The 15003-nt window shown below is 43.3% G+C and overlaps 1 protein-coding gene across 4 annotated transcripts in view; it reads left to right on the forward strand.

The window, feature by feature from the left end:
- Nucleotides 1-9806, forward strand: part of ZDHHC9 (zDHHC palmitoyltransferase 9) — a 56776-nt gene extending 46970 nt beyond the window's left edge. For 3 of the 4 annotated variants that reach the window (XM_081124968.1, XM_081124969.1, XM_081124967.1), the window contains 5 exons: nt 108-154; nt 1364-1468; nt 2472-2575; nt 2975-3071; nt 6348-9806. In XM_081124968.1, the coding sequence (XP_080981094.1) occupies nt 108-154; nt 1364-1468; nt 2472-2575; nt 2975-3071; nt 6348-6464 (470 nt within the window). In that variant the 3' untranslated portion in view covers nt 6465-9806. Of the gene's footprint in view, nt 1-107; nt 157-1363; nt 1469-2471; nt 2576-2974; nt 3072-6347 lie in introns of all 4 variants that reach the window. The other variant, XM_081124970.1, reaches the window with a different exon arrangement.
- The last annotated feature ends 5197 nt before the right edge of the window (nt 9807-15003 follow it).

Raw genomic sequence — 15003 nt, forward strand, 5'->3', positions numbered from 1 at the left:
TTGTAACAAGGGATAGGGAGGAAAGGATGTGAGTAAGTACTAGGATAAGTGCATTTTTTAATTAATGTCACTAATTTTTTTCTCTACTGCTCCTCTCAATTTCATAGAATCCTTGAAAATTGGCTTCCTGGAGACGTTGAAAGAAACTCCTGGAACATATCCTGCCCTGGCAGTATGTCCCTGTGAATCCCTCTTAACTTATATTTCCGGCATGCTTTCTCTCTGTAGCTCTCCCATCCTCTCATTTTTCAGACATCAAGATTGCCAAATTCTAAAGTAAATATGTAGTCTTAGTAGTAGTAACCAAAACGGAAGGTGACCAGGACTTAAAGAGTACCCTTTCCTTTACCCCCTTCTCTACTGCCTCCCTTTCAATTCCTTCTGATCCCACGCTCAGCCCTGCCTCCTCTGATGGGCTGTCTTTGCTTCAATATCCCTCTTGTGTCACTTGCTGGAAGGCTACCTTCCTGTCACAGCTAAGGCTTATTTTGCTCAGCAGTTGCATTTCTGAAAAGGAGATTCAGATGGGATTTCCCTAAATCACATCCTGTTTTTCACATAAATTTTTCATTTATAAAGTTGATTTATTGATTGATTTTTTTTTTTATTGATTCAGAGAGAAGAAGGGAGAGGGAGAGAGAGGCAGAAACATCACTGATGAGAGAATCATTGATGGGCTGCCTCCTGCATGCCCCCTACTGAGGACTGAGCCCACAACCTGGGTACGTGCCCTGACCAGGAATTAAACCGATAACCTCCTGCCATGCCGGCCAAGCTATAAAGTTTATTTGTTTGTTTATTTATTTATTTTTAAATATGTCTTTATTGATTTCCGAGAGAGGAAGGGGGAGAGGGAGAGAGAGAGAAACATCAATGATGAGAGTCATTGATCGGCTGCCTCCTGCATGTCCCCGACTGGGGATGGAGCCCGCAACCCCAGCACGTGCCCTGACCAGGAGTCGAACCTCGATCTCCTGGATCCTAGTTTGACGCTCAACCTCTGAGCCACGCCGGCCGGGCTAAAGTTTACTTTTTGATGGGTTTTCCATTGGCAGTGATGGCCAACATTGTTTAGCTTTGGCTCCCTCCTAAACATCCCCTTCCAAAAGCTAATGATGAAAAAAAACAAAGAGGAACATTGAAATACTCTAGAGATGTTAGAAGGTTATTCATAGTGAATAGACAGGAGTCCTTTACCTGCGATGAGGGATGTGCCCAGCGAGTTTAGAATGCCTCTGTCATATGTGGATACTTGGCCATTTGTGATGTATGTTCTGAGCCGTGACGATGGCATGCCTGGTGCCACGAGCAGGGCCGAAGCGTGGTCTGGTGTGGCTGCCTCAGCATTCCTTAACATCCCCTCACTGTTCTGGAAGTGCTCATTTGCTTCTTCACACTCTGGTCCGTCGTGGGACTGACTGGATTTCACACTTTCCTTGTGGCTCTCAACCAGACAACCAATGAAGACGTGAGTCAACTTTCCCATCTCCTTGTCACATATTCTTCTCTCGTTACTTGCTAGAGAACTGAGCCTCCAGGGCCTGGGCGGCCTGGGCAGAAACCTGGTGTGGGGACTGTTAAATGTCAAGTGTGGAAGAGAAAGCAGGCTGCTCTGTTTGGAGCTGAACGCCCGTAGAGAATCAGGAAGGAGAGGTTGAATGTTGGGGAGGTACAAGGTCTTCAGCTAGTCATAGATCTTTATTTTTTTAAATTTAGAAAATATATATATCTTTATTGATTTCAGAGAAAGGAAGGGAGAGGGAGAGAGAGAGATAGAAGCATCGACGATGAGAGTCACTGATCGGTTGCCTCCTGCACGGCCCCGACTGGGGATCGAACCCGCAACCCGGGCATGTGCACTGACCGGGAATCAAACTGTGATCTCCTGGATCCTAGGTCGATGCTCAACCGCTGAGCCACACCGGCCGGGCTAGTCATAGATCTTTAAAGGCTAGTTGGTGCCTCTGGATTAGGAATGGACAAGGACAGGTGCACTGAATAAATCCTTGCTTTTCAAAAGTCACCAGTTAATCCATGAAAATACAGATAAGCAACAATAGCAAATAAGTCCCTATAACTTTACCTCCTATACATCACCATTGTTAATGGTATGATTTATAGTCTTTTAGACTTGTCTAGACTTGTTCCTATGTTTATTTATGTGACTATATGTCTTGAATTTTTAAATGAGCATAAATACATATTGTTTAGTTATCTGCTTTTTTCACTGTATTGTAGACATTTTCCCATGGCTATGCATTGTATTTCCTTTTTTCCTATTTTGGTAAGATATTCAGTATATAAAATGTACCATCTTAGCCATTTTAAGTATACAGTTTAGTGGCATTAAGTGCATTCATGTTGTTATGCGGCCATTGCCACCATCTATCTCCAGAACTTTTCCATCTTCCAGTGCTGCATGCATTTCTTCAACATAAGTTTTAATACGAGCCTTGGCTTGTACCTTGCAGATCAAAGGCTCATGGACAGGGAAGAATCGTGTCCAGAATCCCTACAGCCATGGCAACATTGTGAAGAACTGCTGTGAAGTGCTGTGTGGCCCTTTGCCCCCCAGGTACTCAGGGGGCCAGAAGGTCCTGGGACTCTTGGGACAAGCAACTCAACCCGATCCTGTTACCTGGTCTCATGCCTTCCTCTGAATGTGGCCTCTTGGTGTCAAATAGGTCTGCCCAGGGATTGTCCCTTGGGGCCATATCTACATGGACCATAGACCATGGGCTGGTTGTTTTGAAGAGATGACCCTTCGTTCTTATTTCATTTGTTTTTGCCCTGGTTAAGGTGTTCCCTGGGTTGTGGAAGAAAAAGTGAGTGGGAGACCCGAGGCATGTGCTAGGATCGGGCTAGACTGCCAAAGGGCAGGTTTATGTTTTCCAGTACACACAGCAAGGTTCAGTGGGTAGGTGGCTGGAGGGGCGAATGTGAAGTGCTCTATAAACTGTCCTGTCTCCTTCAGCGTGCTGGATCGAAGGGGTATTTTGCCCCTGGAGGAAAGTGGAAGTCGACCTCCTAGTACTCAAGAGACCAGTAGCAGCCTCTTGCCACAGAGCCCAGTAAGTGTTCCTGACTTTAAGACTTTAAGGCTAAGCTGATGATGGAGGGAGGGTGTAGGCTCAATTTACACCTTAGAGATCCAATTCGGCAATTTTGTGTCCAATCGCTCCAGCTTCCCTGTCTCTGCTTCTGCCTTGACATTGCCTTAGATCTTTGTGGCCTTGATGTATAGATTAGGATCTACTCATTCCTTCGATATTCTGTGCCAGCCACTGTGCTAGATGCTGGTTATGCCGGTGAACAAGGCAAGCCATGTCCCTGCTCTCAAGAAGTTCATTGTCTAGTGGGGACAGGAGAGCAGAAAATCAGGCTGGTGCTCCACTTCATGAAAAGTGCCTTGGTTAGGGAAGCATGAAATGCCATAGGAACAAAGATAAGGGTTGGGGGGTGGTTTGGAGTTAGTGGCATGGTTACCTTGGTAAGAATGAGCTTCCTCACTGGAAATGCAGGTGTTGTGGGAACCCTCCCAGCTGTCCTGCTCAAGATCTACTTTATAAAGCATGTTCCTAAAAATTTATTAGTTGAACTTTCTTTTTTTATAATAGCTTTATTGAAATATAATTCACAAACCATTAATTCCCTATTTAAAATGTATGATTCACTGGTCTGTAGTATATTTACAGTTATATAGTCATGTCAGTAATTAATTTAAAAACATTTCATTACCCCCCTCAAAAACCCATGTACCCATTAGCAGTTCTTCTCCCTTTCCCCCCAGTTCCCCCAGCCCCATCTCCGGACAACTGCTAATCTACATTTTTATTTTTGCTATAGATTTGCCTCTTCTAAAATTTCATAACAATAGAATCATATAATATGTGGTCCTTTGTGACTGGCTTCTCTCAGCATAATATTTTCAAGTTTTATCCATGTTGTAGCATGTAGCAGTACTTCATTCTTTTATATGGCTGAATAATATTTCGTTATATGAACAGACCACATTGTATTTATCCATTCATCAATCAGTGGACATTTGAGTCCTATCCACCTTTTGATTATTATGAATAATGCTGCTATGACCATTCATGTGCAAGTTTTTGCAGGGACCTATATGTTTTTATTTATTTTAGCTATATACCTGGGGGATGAAATTGCTGGGTCATATGGTAACTCTGTTTAATTTTTTGAGGCACTGCTGGACTATTTTCCAAAGAGACTGCACCGTTTTACATCTTCCACCAGTAGTGTATTAGGGTTCTAATTTCTCCATATCCTTGACATCACTTATTTTCTGACATTGATTCTAGCCATCCTAATGGGTGTGAAGTAGTATTCATTGTGGTTTTAATTTGCATTTCCCTGGTGACTAATGATGTTGAACAGATTTTCATGAGCATATTGGTCATTTGTATATCTTCTTTGGAGAAGTGTCTATTCGGACCCTTTGTCCATTTGGGTTGTTTGGGGGTTTTGTTTTTTTATTGTTGAGTGGTAAGAATTCTTTATATATTTTATACACAAGTCTCATCATATATATGATTTGAAATTTTTTTCTCCCATTCTGTGGGTTGTGTTTTCACTTTTTTGATGGCATCTTTAGAAGGTTAAAATTTTGATGCCCCATTTTGTCGTTGTTGTTGCTGTGCTTTTGTGGTCAGATCTCAGAGACCATTGCCTCATCCAGGGTCTTGAAGATTTATGCTTCTGTTTTCTTCTAAAAGTTTTATAGTTTTAGCTCTTACATTTAGGTCTTCGATCCATTTTGAGTTAATTTTTATATATGGTGTGAGAAAGGAGGTCTAAATTCTTTCTTTTGCATGTGGCTATGCAGTTGTCTCAATACCATTTGTTGAAAAGACTATTCTTTCTCTGTTGAATTGTCATGGCACCCTTGTCAAAAATCAATTGACCGTAAATGTGAGAGTTTGTTTCTGGACTCTCAGTCTTACTCCACTGTCTTGGTTACTATAATGTTGTAGTAAGTTTTGAAATTAAGAAGTATGAGTCTTCCAGCCTTATTCTTTATTTATTCAATTGTTTTGGCTATTCTGGGTTCCTTGAATTTCCATATGAAACTTATGATCAGCTTGTCAATTTCTGCAAAGAAGCCAGCTGGGATTTTGATGGGGATTGCATCGAATCTATAGCTCAATTTGGGAAGTATTGCTGTCCTAAAAAGATTAAGCCTTCTAAACCATTAATATGGACTGTCTTTTCATTTATTAAGGTCTTTAATTTCTTTCGAAAATGTTTTTAGTTTTCAGAGTTTAAGTTCTATAGTTTTATTACATTTATTTATAAGTATTTTACTTTAATGTTATTATATGTGAAATTATTTTCGGATTACTATTTGGGAATATATAGAAATACAATTGATTTTTGTATATCAATCTTATGTCCTGAAACTTGGCTGAACTAATTTATTAGTTCTATATAATAGATTTTTAATAGATTTGAACTTTCTTTTAAAAGAGAATCTTACTTTTAAGTGAATGCTTTTTGTACAGTAGATCATTGTTCTCTACTTTGTCTTTCCTAAATTTTGAAGTTTATTTTCTGAATTACAGCAAACCCATTTTTATATACAGGGTATCCCCAAAAATGTATTATCATCATCATTTTTAAAAATATATCTTTATTGATTTCAGAGAGAGGAAGGGAGAGGGAGAAAGAAAGAGAGACATCAATGATGAGAGAGCCATTGATCGGCTGCCTCCTGCACCCCCCCCCACACAGGATGGAGCCTGCAACCTGGGCCTGTGCCCTGACCGGGAATTGAACCCCGATCGCCTGGATCCTAGGTCGATGCTCAACCGCTGAGCCACGCCCGGCCGGGCTGGCATCATCATTTTGAATATCATGTTTCTGATAAGTCTGGTCTTAAATCATAGCAATTTAGGTCAGTAATTCTCAGTTGAATGTGGGGAAGACTGATATTTTAGAATCACTCTGCGGGCATTTTCAAACCACATGCATCATCTGCAGATGTGGCCACCCCGTCGCCTTCGGTTCAGAGTCCGTGTTCTGGAGAGCCGAGTGTTAGGGCAGAAACAAGATTGAGAGGCGCTGGTCAGGCCTTGTTAGACAAGTACGTTAGGACATTCCGTTGCGAGGAGAGGGGCCCGCGTACTTATTTGGGGCCCTATCGTTAGGATCCTGAATAGTGATGGCAAAGAAGACGCGATGCTTCTGCGTCGGGTGTCGGCGGCTGCGCACCTGCAGCATCGGTGTGGTCGGCGGGTTCGGAGGAAGAGCTCGGTGTCTCATCCCCGATGATCTCCGTTTGGATTTTGGGGACAGGCTTTGTATTGAATTTGACATCTTTCCCTTCTCAGGCCCTAACAGAACATCTGAGCTCAAGCGAGATGCCGGAGGACACCAGCACTCCTGAAGAGATGCCACCGCCCGAACCCCCGGAGCCGCCACGGGAGGTGGCTGAAGCTGAGAAGTAGCCCATCTACAGAAGAGACTTTTGTTTGCGTTTCACCAGGGCTGTGAGAGATTTAAGGGGCGAAGATAAACCCGAGACAGAGAACAAGCAAGCTGGTCTCCTTTGGTCTTTATTCACCCGATTGCACACTGGCATTTTCTTGCTGCAAGTGTTTTTTTTTTTGTGTGTGTGTGTGTTGTTGTTGTTGTTTTTTTGTTTTTTTTTTCTGGGCTCAAGGCAGTCACAGAAGATGTCAGTGACCTCTGGTAACTGGACAAATGGGTCTCTTGGGCCCTGGCACTGATTTTCCACGGCCTCAGCCACGGAGTCTCCTTGGACTCCCCCTCCTTCCCTCCAGATCTTAGCTCTCCCTGCTTGGGGTGGTTGGGCCATTTGTGGGGTGAAAGGTTCTGAAGACTGGCTCGGTTCCTCTCCAGCTGCCACTTAGATGAGCCCAGAGGCGGTCACGGAGGACTGTGGCCACGGAATCCTAACTGGATTCTCAGGGCCTTCAGAACCGAAGAGGTTGGAGAGTGGGGCTGAAGGATTCTCCTGGCTACAAAGTGCCAACACTGCCCACACGTCCTTTCAGGAGTGGGGCACGTAGCGTCCACTTGTATTTATTCTTGTAGTTACTCCTTTATCTCCCATCCACTTTCTAACTCCCAGGCCCCACTCTTTTCCGATTAGAGATATGGAAGTAATTGCAGTAGAGGTAACAATTTACATTTCTTGTAGATTCCCCGGAAACTTTTTTTTAATACCAGTGCCATTGTCAATACGAATTGATGAGATGCCAGTGGCATCGCCCCTTGCACTCTGTCTCATGTCTCCTCCTTTCCTTTTTCATCGGCCTCTTTTTATTTGTTTTCCTTCTGACTCTTGCTCCTGTTAGGGGCACGAATGGCAGTAATAATAAAAGTCTGCACTCTGGCGGATCCTCTCCTCAGAGGGAGGCCAAGTGCTCACTTAAACACTACCCCCCAGACTCCCTGTGTGAGGCCTGCAGAGGCCCTGAATGCACAAACGGGGAAACCAAGGCACAGAGAGGATCTCCTCTCCTCTCCTCCTTTCCTCTCCTCTCCCCCTATGCCCCCTCAAAAAAGAAAAAACGACAAAAAAAGACAACTAGTACTTCCATTAGGGCTCGGCTGAGTGAGGAGGGAAAGCCCAGCACTGCTGCCCTCCTGGGTGACCCACTCCAAGGCCTTGGCCCACCTTGGGCTTAATAACCACACCAGGGCTTCCGCCAAGCCTCACTCTTCCAGCACTTCCACCGGCAGAGTCCCAGAGCCACTCCACCCTGGGGTGGGCTGCGACCCCCCAGTCAGCTCTGCTCAGGACCTGCTCTATTTCAGGGAAGAAGATTTATGTATTATACGTGGCTATATTTCCTAGAGCACCTGTGTTTTTCTCTTTCTAAGCCAGGGTCCTGTCTGGATGACTCATGGGGAGGGAGATGTGTAAATGCGAACTTTTAACCTATTGGAAGGTGATTAAACTGTGTCTAATGCAAACTGCCTGCCTCCTCCTTCCCCCTCCATTTCAAGAATCACCATGGGGTGTGAGTGTCTTTGCGTGGTAGGGTGGGGTTGGGGTGGGGTTGAAGGGGTTGCTAGTTACTACCCATATTTCCATTTTCCAGGGGACCCTTGGGTGGGAGAGATGGCTCCCAAACTCTCCACTGATCTCTACTACATTCTGGGCCGAAGCTTACCTTATTCTGGACTATAAAGAAAGGGCTTTCGAAGCAACATACAATGTTAGCAAGATGGGGAGGGTCGGGGGTATATTAATTTAAGAGAACAAGTTCTTCATTGAGATGTTGTGTTTATGCAGATGGATGCTGTTAATTGTAAACGAGTCTTGGTTATTAAAGCAGGCTGGTCAGCGCCTCTCCTGGGAAGTGCTTTGTTAGTGGTCTTTTACAAGTGATGGTATATAATTCATTTTAAATGGTCTCTAATCAGGATTCCTTACCAATTCCTGTCTCACTCTTTCCAGTCAATCAGAATGAATGAAATTTAGCTGCTTCCAGATTTTTCTCTGTGTCTTTCTATTTTCCTTATAGCAGGATTTGAATTTAGCAATTGAGAAGGAGAGAGGGAGGGCGGGGGAGGGAGAGACTGACTTTGACTCGGATTCCCCTCTTCTCTGTCTCGACTTTACCGTTGTCTTTCTGGCTCTCAGTCCTTTTAGTTACATTTTAGCTAATTCAAAATAACGCCAAGCCTGGAGAGTTTGGAAGCTATTAGATTTTTCCAGTTAACCTGCCGCTCAGGTGAATCTCTTTAGTCAGTTTTCAGCCCATCCTGTCTTCTCTCCAGGATTAGGATGGATTTCTTTCCTCCCTTAACTTACCTCAGCTGCTCTTCTGCTGACCCATACATCAGTCAGAGGAGCTTTCTCTTTCTAAAGTGAAGGGTCCACATGGAAATATCTCTTGTATGAAATAATATTTTTTAGGTTTCTGCTTTTTCATATTCCCTGCCCTCTTTCTTTACCTGTATAGATTTTCTGTATTTAAGACCTTGGCCTGAAGATCTATTCCATTCATACCATGCACCACCTGGTACTGTCCATCTGAGTTCTGATCAGAGGGGAGATTGAAGAATTGGTCCTTTCTTATTTTTTAAAATTCTCACCCAAGGATAGTTTTTCCATTGCTTTTCAGAGAGAACGGAAGAGAGAGAGAGAGGGGCATTGATGTGAGAGAGACACATTGACTGGTTGCCTCCTGGATGTGCCCTGACTGTGGCCGGGGATCGAGCCTGCAACCGAGGTATGTGCCCTTGGCTGGAATCCAACTGGGACCCTTCAGTCCTGGGCCGGCGCTCTAACCACTGAGCAAACTGGCGAGGGCAGAATTGGTCCTTTTAATGGCTTACATTCTCTCTGCCTCTTCCCTTCTCATTCCTTAAGTTTCCTATGCACCCCACTTCTCAGGTAAGGATGGTTGGTACAGGTCCAAAACTCTGGGGGTTGGTGGGATTTGGCTATTTGGGGCCACTTCTTCATGTCCATTTGGCTCTGGGGCCCTCCTTTACCTGGAAGAAAGCATTCTCCCTCCCTTTGCTTTTTTCCCCCAGGGGCAAGTGGTGGGTTCTAATTCTATAGCAGCTAAATTCCATTCTTTCTGCCCTAACCTACCTGCTTTACCCCTCAGGCCCCTTTTCCTACTGACCAAATTGCTTTACCTTTTCGGGGAAAGAAAAAGTATTTTGTTTTTAAATCTATTTTCTAACTTAAATGCAATTTAATATGTAAATCTCTGCACTTTTGTGTGAGCCTACAAATATGTATGTGTGGTGGATTTTTCACTCTCTGGTATTTCTTAATAAAGAAATCTTTCTTTTTGGGGGAAGCAGATTAATGAAGGAGACTTGAATGGTTTTAGAAATATAGGGATGTGTGCTTCTTTGTGCTTCTGCCTCATTTCTTTACTTGTGCCTAGCATGAGTGGCCGGCCCCCTCCCCCACCTTTTGACCCCCTTCCTTTGAGAGGGCCCTCAGCTGAGTGGGGCCGAGAGAGGGTCCTGTCCTGTGTCTGGTACCCCTCAGGGACAGCTTGGATTGGCTCAAGTGGTAACCTAGCAACCCAGCCCCCATCCCTGTCCCCACGGCCTGGCCCCGTTAGCCCTTTTCTTCCAGCTCAGTTTATTTTATACTCCTGAGGGCGGGGCTAGGTGAGGGGAAGCCATCAAGGGATCATAGTAAATGGCTTTTAAAAAATGAGAATTTGCTCTTGTGCCTTGGTTGCTACTAAAGAAGAGAAATGTTTCTAATAATTCAAAAAGCATTTGTGTCAGTTTTGAGAGTACATTCTAGGACTCGCTAGAATTGTGAATATCATTAGTTTTAAAAGATGCAAGGCCAACTCACAAAAAAGGGAGTCATTGTAAATGTCATGTTTCCCATAAATAGGAGAGTGGGAACTAGAAATCTGGGTCTGTAAACTTCCGAATGGCACATAGGACATCGATGTAAGTGGAAAACCGTAGTGTAATTTACCTGGGCCTAATTATTACACAAATAAATACAAAACATGTTTTTATAGTTTTAATATATACACTCAATTTCCAGGAATGCAACCATTGTGTAAATTCAGGGAAGATGGTACTTTATTTTGTTCAGAACTTTAACAAGAGTTGTGACTTTTGAAAATCATGTCACCAATAGCAATTCCATTCACGGATTTTTAAGTTGCCAGTGCAACGTACCTGTATTAATCTTCCTTTGTAGCAGATGAATTCACAGTGAATCTACATATATAAGTGGAAGCATCTGACTTCTTTCTTATATTTTTAAGTATAGTCTTGCCCAGGCATTTACAAATTGAAATACATATTATTTTTTTATAAGCGACTTGCCTTTTATTTCTCCTTTATAGTATAGTTAGTGTATTATATTGCTCTTCAGGAAATTATGTGTATATGCAGGTTATATTAATCATGAAATTTCTTTCAGGTTGGCAAAGGGTTCATTACAAAATATTATATATACCCATGGAGGGTTGCAGCTGACAGGGTTGAGAACCGTTGGACTAGATTCTAAATATTTGGAAAAACTTAGAGAGAAAATAAACCTCTTCCTCCCTTCACACCTTTAATGCGCTTTTTAATTTTAAAATTGACACATGCCTATTATTGAAAATTGGGAAAGTATACGAAAGCAAGAAGATTGAAAAATCACCCATAAACTAATTACTAAGGTATAGTCATCACTGTTGATGTTTTGGTGTGTTTCTTTCTATTCTTTTTTTGTGCATATATATTTAAAATATGTTTTTATTGACGTTAGAGCGAGAGGAAGGTACAGGGACAGAGAGAGAGAAACATCAATGATGAGAGAAAGACATTGATCGGCTGCCTCCTGCACGCCCCCGACTGGGGATCGAGCCCACAACCCAGGCATGTGGCCTGACCAGGAATCGAACCGGGGTCCTCTTGGTTCATGGTTTGACGCTCAACCACTGAGCCACGTTGGCTGAGCTGTATGTATGTTTTTAAAGTAACTGGAATTCAACTATGAATATAGTTTTGTAATCCTGCTTTTTTTTTACTTAGCATTTTTCATATCATTAGAAATTATTTCAAAATATTTCTTAATGACTCTATAATATGTACACAACTCTTCCCCTATTGTCAAACATTTAGCAGTTTCCAATTTGTCATTATTATAAATAATGCCGCAATGAGCTTCTTTATCTGTGAGCATATCTGTGATTATTTTCTTAGGATAGATTCCTAGGAGTGGAATTACTGAGTCAAAGGGAGTGTTCTTTGAAAGGCTTTTGACAAGTAGGGCCAAATTACTTCACAAAAGGCTGTCCCAGTTTGTCCTGCCAAGTAGCGTCTCAGAGAGCTTGCTTCATGTGTCATTTAAACATTTAAACATTTAAACACATCTCATTTAAACATTCCGTAATTTGATCGTTGTAAACCGGTATCTCAGTGTCACTTTCTATTCCTTTCGTTAATAATGAGTTGAAACGTTTTCTGTTTAAACCTCCCTTCCGCCTTATATTTCTTGCCATTTGTATTCTGTGCCTTGGCTGTTCAAGTCCGGTGTTTATTTTACTTCTGGCACTAGGAGGTTTTCTACTTGGTTAATAAATGAGAGCTTGATAGCTCATGCTCCACCTCGGGCCAGGAAATGAGGGGCCCATAATTCAGAAGTGGTTTTACAACTCTGGAACCTGGACTAGAATTACCTCCCTAACATCCCATGCCCCTTCACTTTCTTTTTTCCTTTAAATCCTCACTCGAGGATATTTTTTCCATTGATTTTTAGAGAGAGTTGAAGGGGGGGAGAGAGAGAGAAGCATTGATGTGAGAGAAACTCATCTATTGGTTGTCCCCCACACATGCCCGGACCAGGGCCAGAGATCAAACCTGCAACCCAGGTACATGCCCTTGATCAGGAATCAAACCTGTGACCCTTTGGGGTGCACGGGCCGACTCTCCATCCCCTGAGCCACACCCATCAGGGCCCCCTTCGCTTTCTTCAAGCCTCTGGTCCCTGTCCATTTTCAGCTACCTGGCCATTCCAATGTGGCTAAAAGGGTTGTATTTTTTGCTCAAATTAGTGACATAATGACTATTTGTCATAAACCCCAGACTCTTTTGGATGATATCATTGAAAGGAACATACTGATATGTAGTCCGTGCCACTTGCACTCGCTCTCACTCTCATCGAATTAAGCACTGTGAGTTCCCACAGGTCAAGAGACAGTTCCTGAGAGAGCTAAGACCAGAACCCAGATGCCCTGACTCCCTGTCCAGAGAGCTTTCCAGCATAACCCAGGTATAGACAGATAAAGAGATTGGAATAACTACAAGTGGCATTTGACTGAAATGAGTCTTTCCTTTAACATCCAATAAATGCTTGTTGAAAACCAACCGTGTGTTAGGATTAACTTGAGGAGAAATTGCATTGCTGACCCCATTCTCTTGTGACTGACTTGAGAACCAGCAATGATTTTAGATTTTTGGGAGGGTGCCATTTTGGATTAATTTGATCAGTGATCTCTCCATTTTAGGCATATGGAGGGCTTACTATAAATAGTAGAGCTGATATGTGGGTGGTTGTTGGGTTTCGTGTTAAACTGAAATCTCTTAACTCTCTCTCCAGACCCCTGCACTTAGGTTGAACTGATGGGGTTTCTTTAGCACAGGAAGTCAGGAAGTTGCCTTGTCGGGTTCCCACAGCCAAGTTGGCTGTCCCTTTGTGAGGGCCACTGCCCTGGGCTCTTTCTGACGCTATCCCTGGCAGGTCCCAGAGGCAATGGTATACAAATTCTATATTGGTAACTGTGAAGTTATAGGAAAAGGTGAAGCCTACATATCAGGGGCTATAGAATTCCGTTTATTTAGGGCCTTCCTAGAGGAGGAGTCTTGGCCGGGTCTAGAGGGGAGGCAGTTCCTTCCCACTTGATTGTGTTGTTGGCTGAATAATATAGAATGAAGCTGAAGTTGTGTGAGAAGCTAAGGTAGCCTCTATTGTGAAGGAGGTGGGAGAGCCACTTCTTTTCTCCAGCTGGGAAACCTCATACCTCATCCTGAATTTCCTGAGTTGGCAGAGGGGGAAGGTGCTGGATCTCACTGAGACTATAGTGATCAGTGCCCTTTTCCCCCTTTAAAAACCTCTTTTAGCTTTGGTTTATTTTTCTAAATATGTTTTTCATTGATTTTTAGAGAGACAAGAAAGAAGAGGGTAGAGAGAAAGAAATATCGATGAGAAAGAAACATCATCAATTGGTTGCTTCCTGCACGTCCCCTACTAGAGATCGAGCCCACAACCCGGGCCTGTGCCCTGACCGGGAATCGAACTGGTGACCTCTTGGTTCCTGGGTCCATGCTCAACCGCTGAGCCACACTGGTCGGACTTTTAGTTTTGGTTTTAATGCTCTTGGTCTTCAGTGGTCCCACCATAGCCTGTCACTTACGTGAAAATCCTGGGCAGGTATCTCTATGACCGAGAGTTGGAAGCAGTGGCTGGGGCTTGTGTTAGACCAGGCTGCCGTAGGATTTGGGGGAATTTGTGGAGGCGAGAGCCTTCATTGTGGGCTTTTGGGGGAGCTGATCAGAACCTACCTGGAGAAGTCTAAGGCAAGGTCATGAGAAGTAGAGCGCCAGGGGAAGAAGGCACCTCTAACCTTGAATGGGGGAGGAGCTGGCTGGACTCCAAATCTTTCTTCTTGCATCTGGCCTTTATCTTTTTCCCTCTAGCAGCCCATGGATGTCTGAGGGAGTTGCCTAAAACGAGTCTAATGCCCAGGGCTCATCATTGTGCTCTGAACTTGGGAGAGCCAGGCTGCCCCAGGCTCCTCAGGTGGGCCTTCTCTCTATTACCAGCTTCTCTAGTCACCAGAGCTGGCACCCTCTACTCTGGATCCCAACGCCCTCTGGGACCTTGGACACCAATTTGTCTCTGGGCTATAGAAGTTAGTCTGCAGACAAGTACATATTGACAGGGCCTTTATGCCCAGTCTTGAGCTCAGTACCCTGGAGGTTACAAAAGGTCAAAGGCCACTATTTATTGTCACCATGTGCGATGGAACTTTATAAGCACTATTTCATTTATTTCTCTATCAACCTGAAGAAGTAGGTATTATTAGGTCATTATTCTTTTTTAAATTTAATTTTAATCTTTAAAGTTATTTTCTTTTTAATATATCGTTATTGATTTCAGAGAGAGGAAGGGAGAGGGGGAGAGAGAGTTGAAACATCAATGATGAGAGAGTCGTCATTGATCGGCTGTGAGCCCACAACCAGGGCCTGTGCCCTGACCGGGAATCCAACCGCGATCTCCTGGATCCTAGGTCGATGCTCAACCACTGAGCCACGCCCAGCCAGGCTAAAGTTATTTTCATTGATATATAATTAATATATACCATTGTATAAGTTTATATACCATTCTTGACTTGATACATTTATATATTGCAATATAGATCATTTTTCTTATTTTACAGAAAAGAAATGTGCATGTATGTAATTACCTGAAGTCAGGTAACTAGTAAATGGTGGAGTGAGGATTTGAAGACACTTTAGTTTACTCCA

Source organism: Miniopterus schreibersii (assembly GCF_964146895.1).
Source record: "Miniopterus schreibersii genome assembly, chromosome: X".
In the NCBI taxonomy this organism is placed as follows: Eukaryota; Metazoa; Chordata; class Mammalia; order Chiroptera; family Miniopteridae; genus Miniopterus; species Miniopterus schreibersii.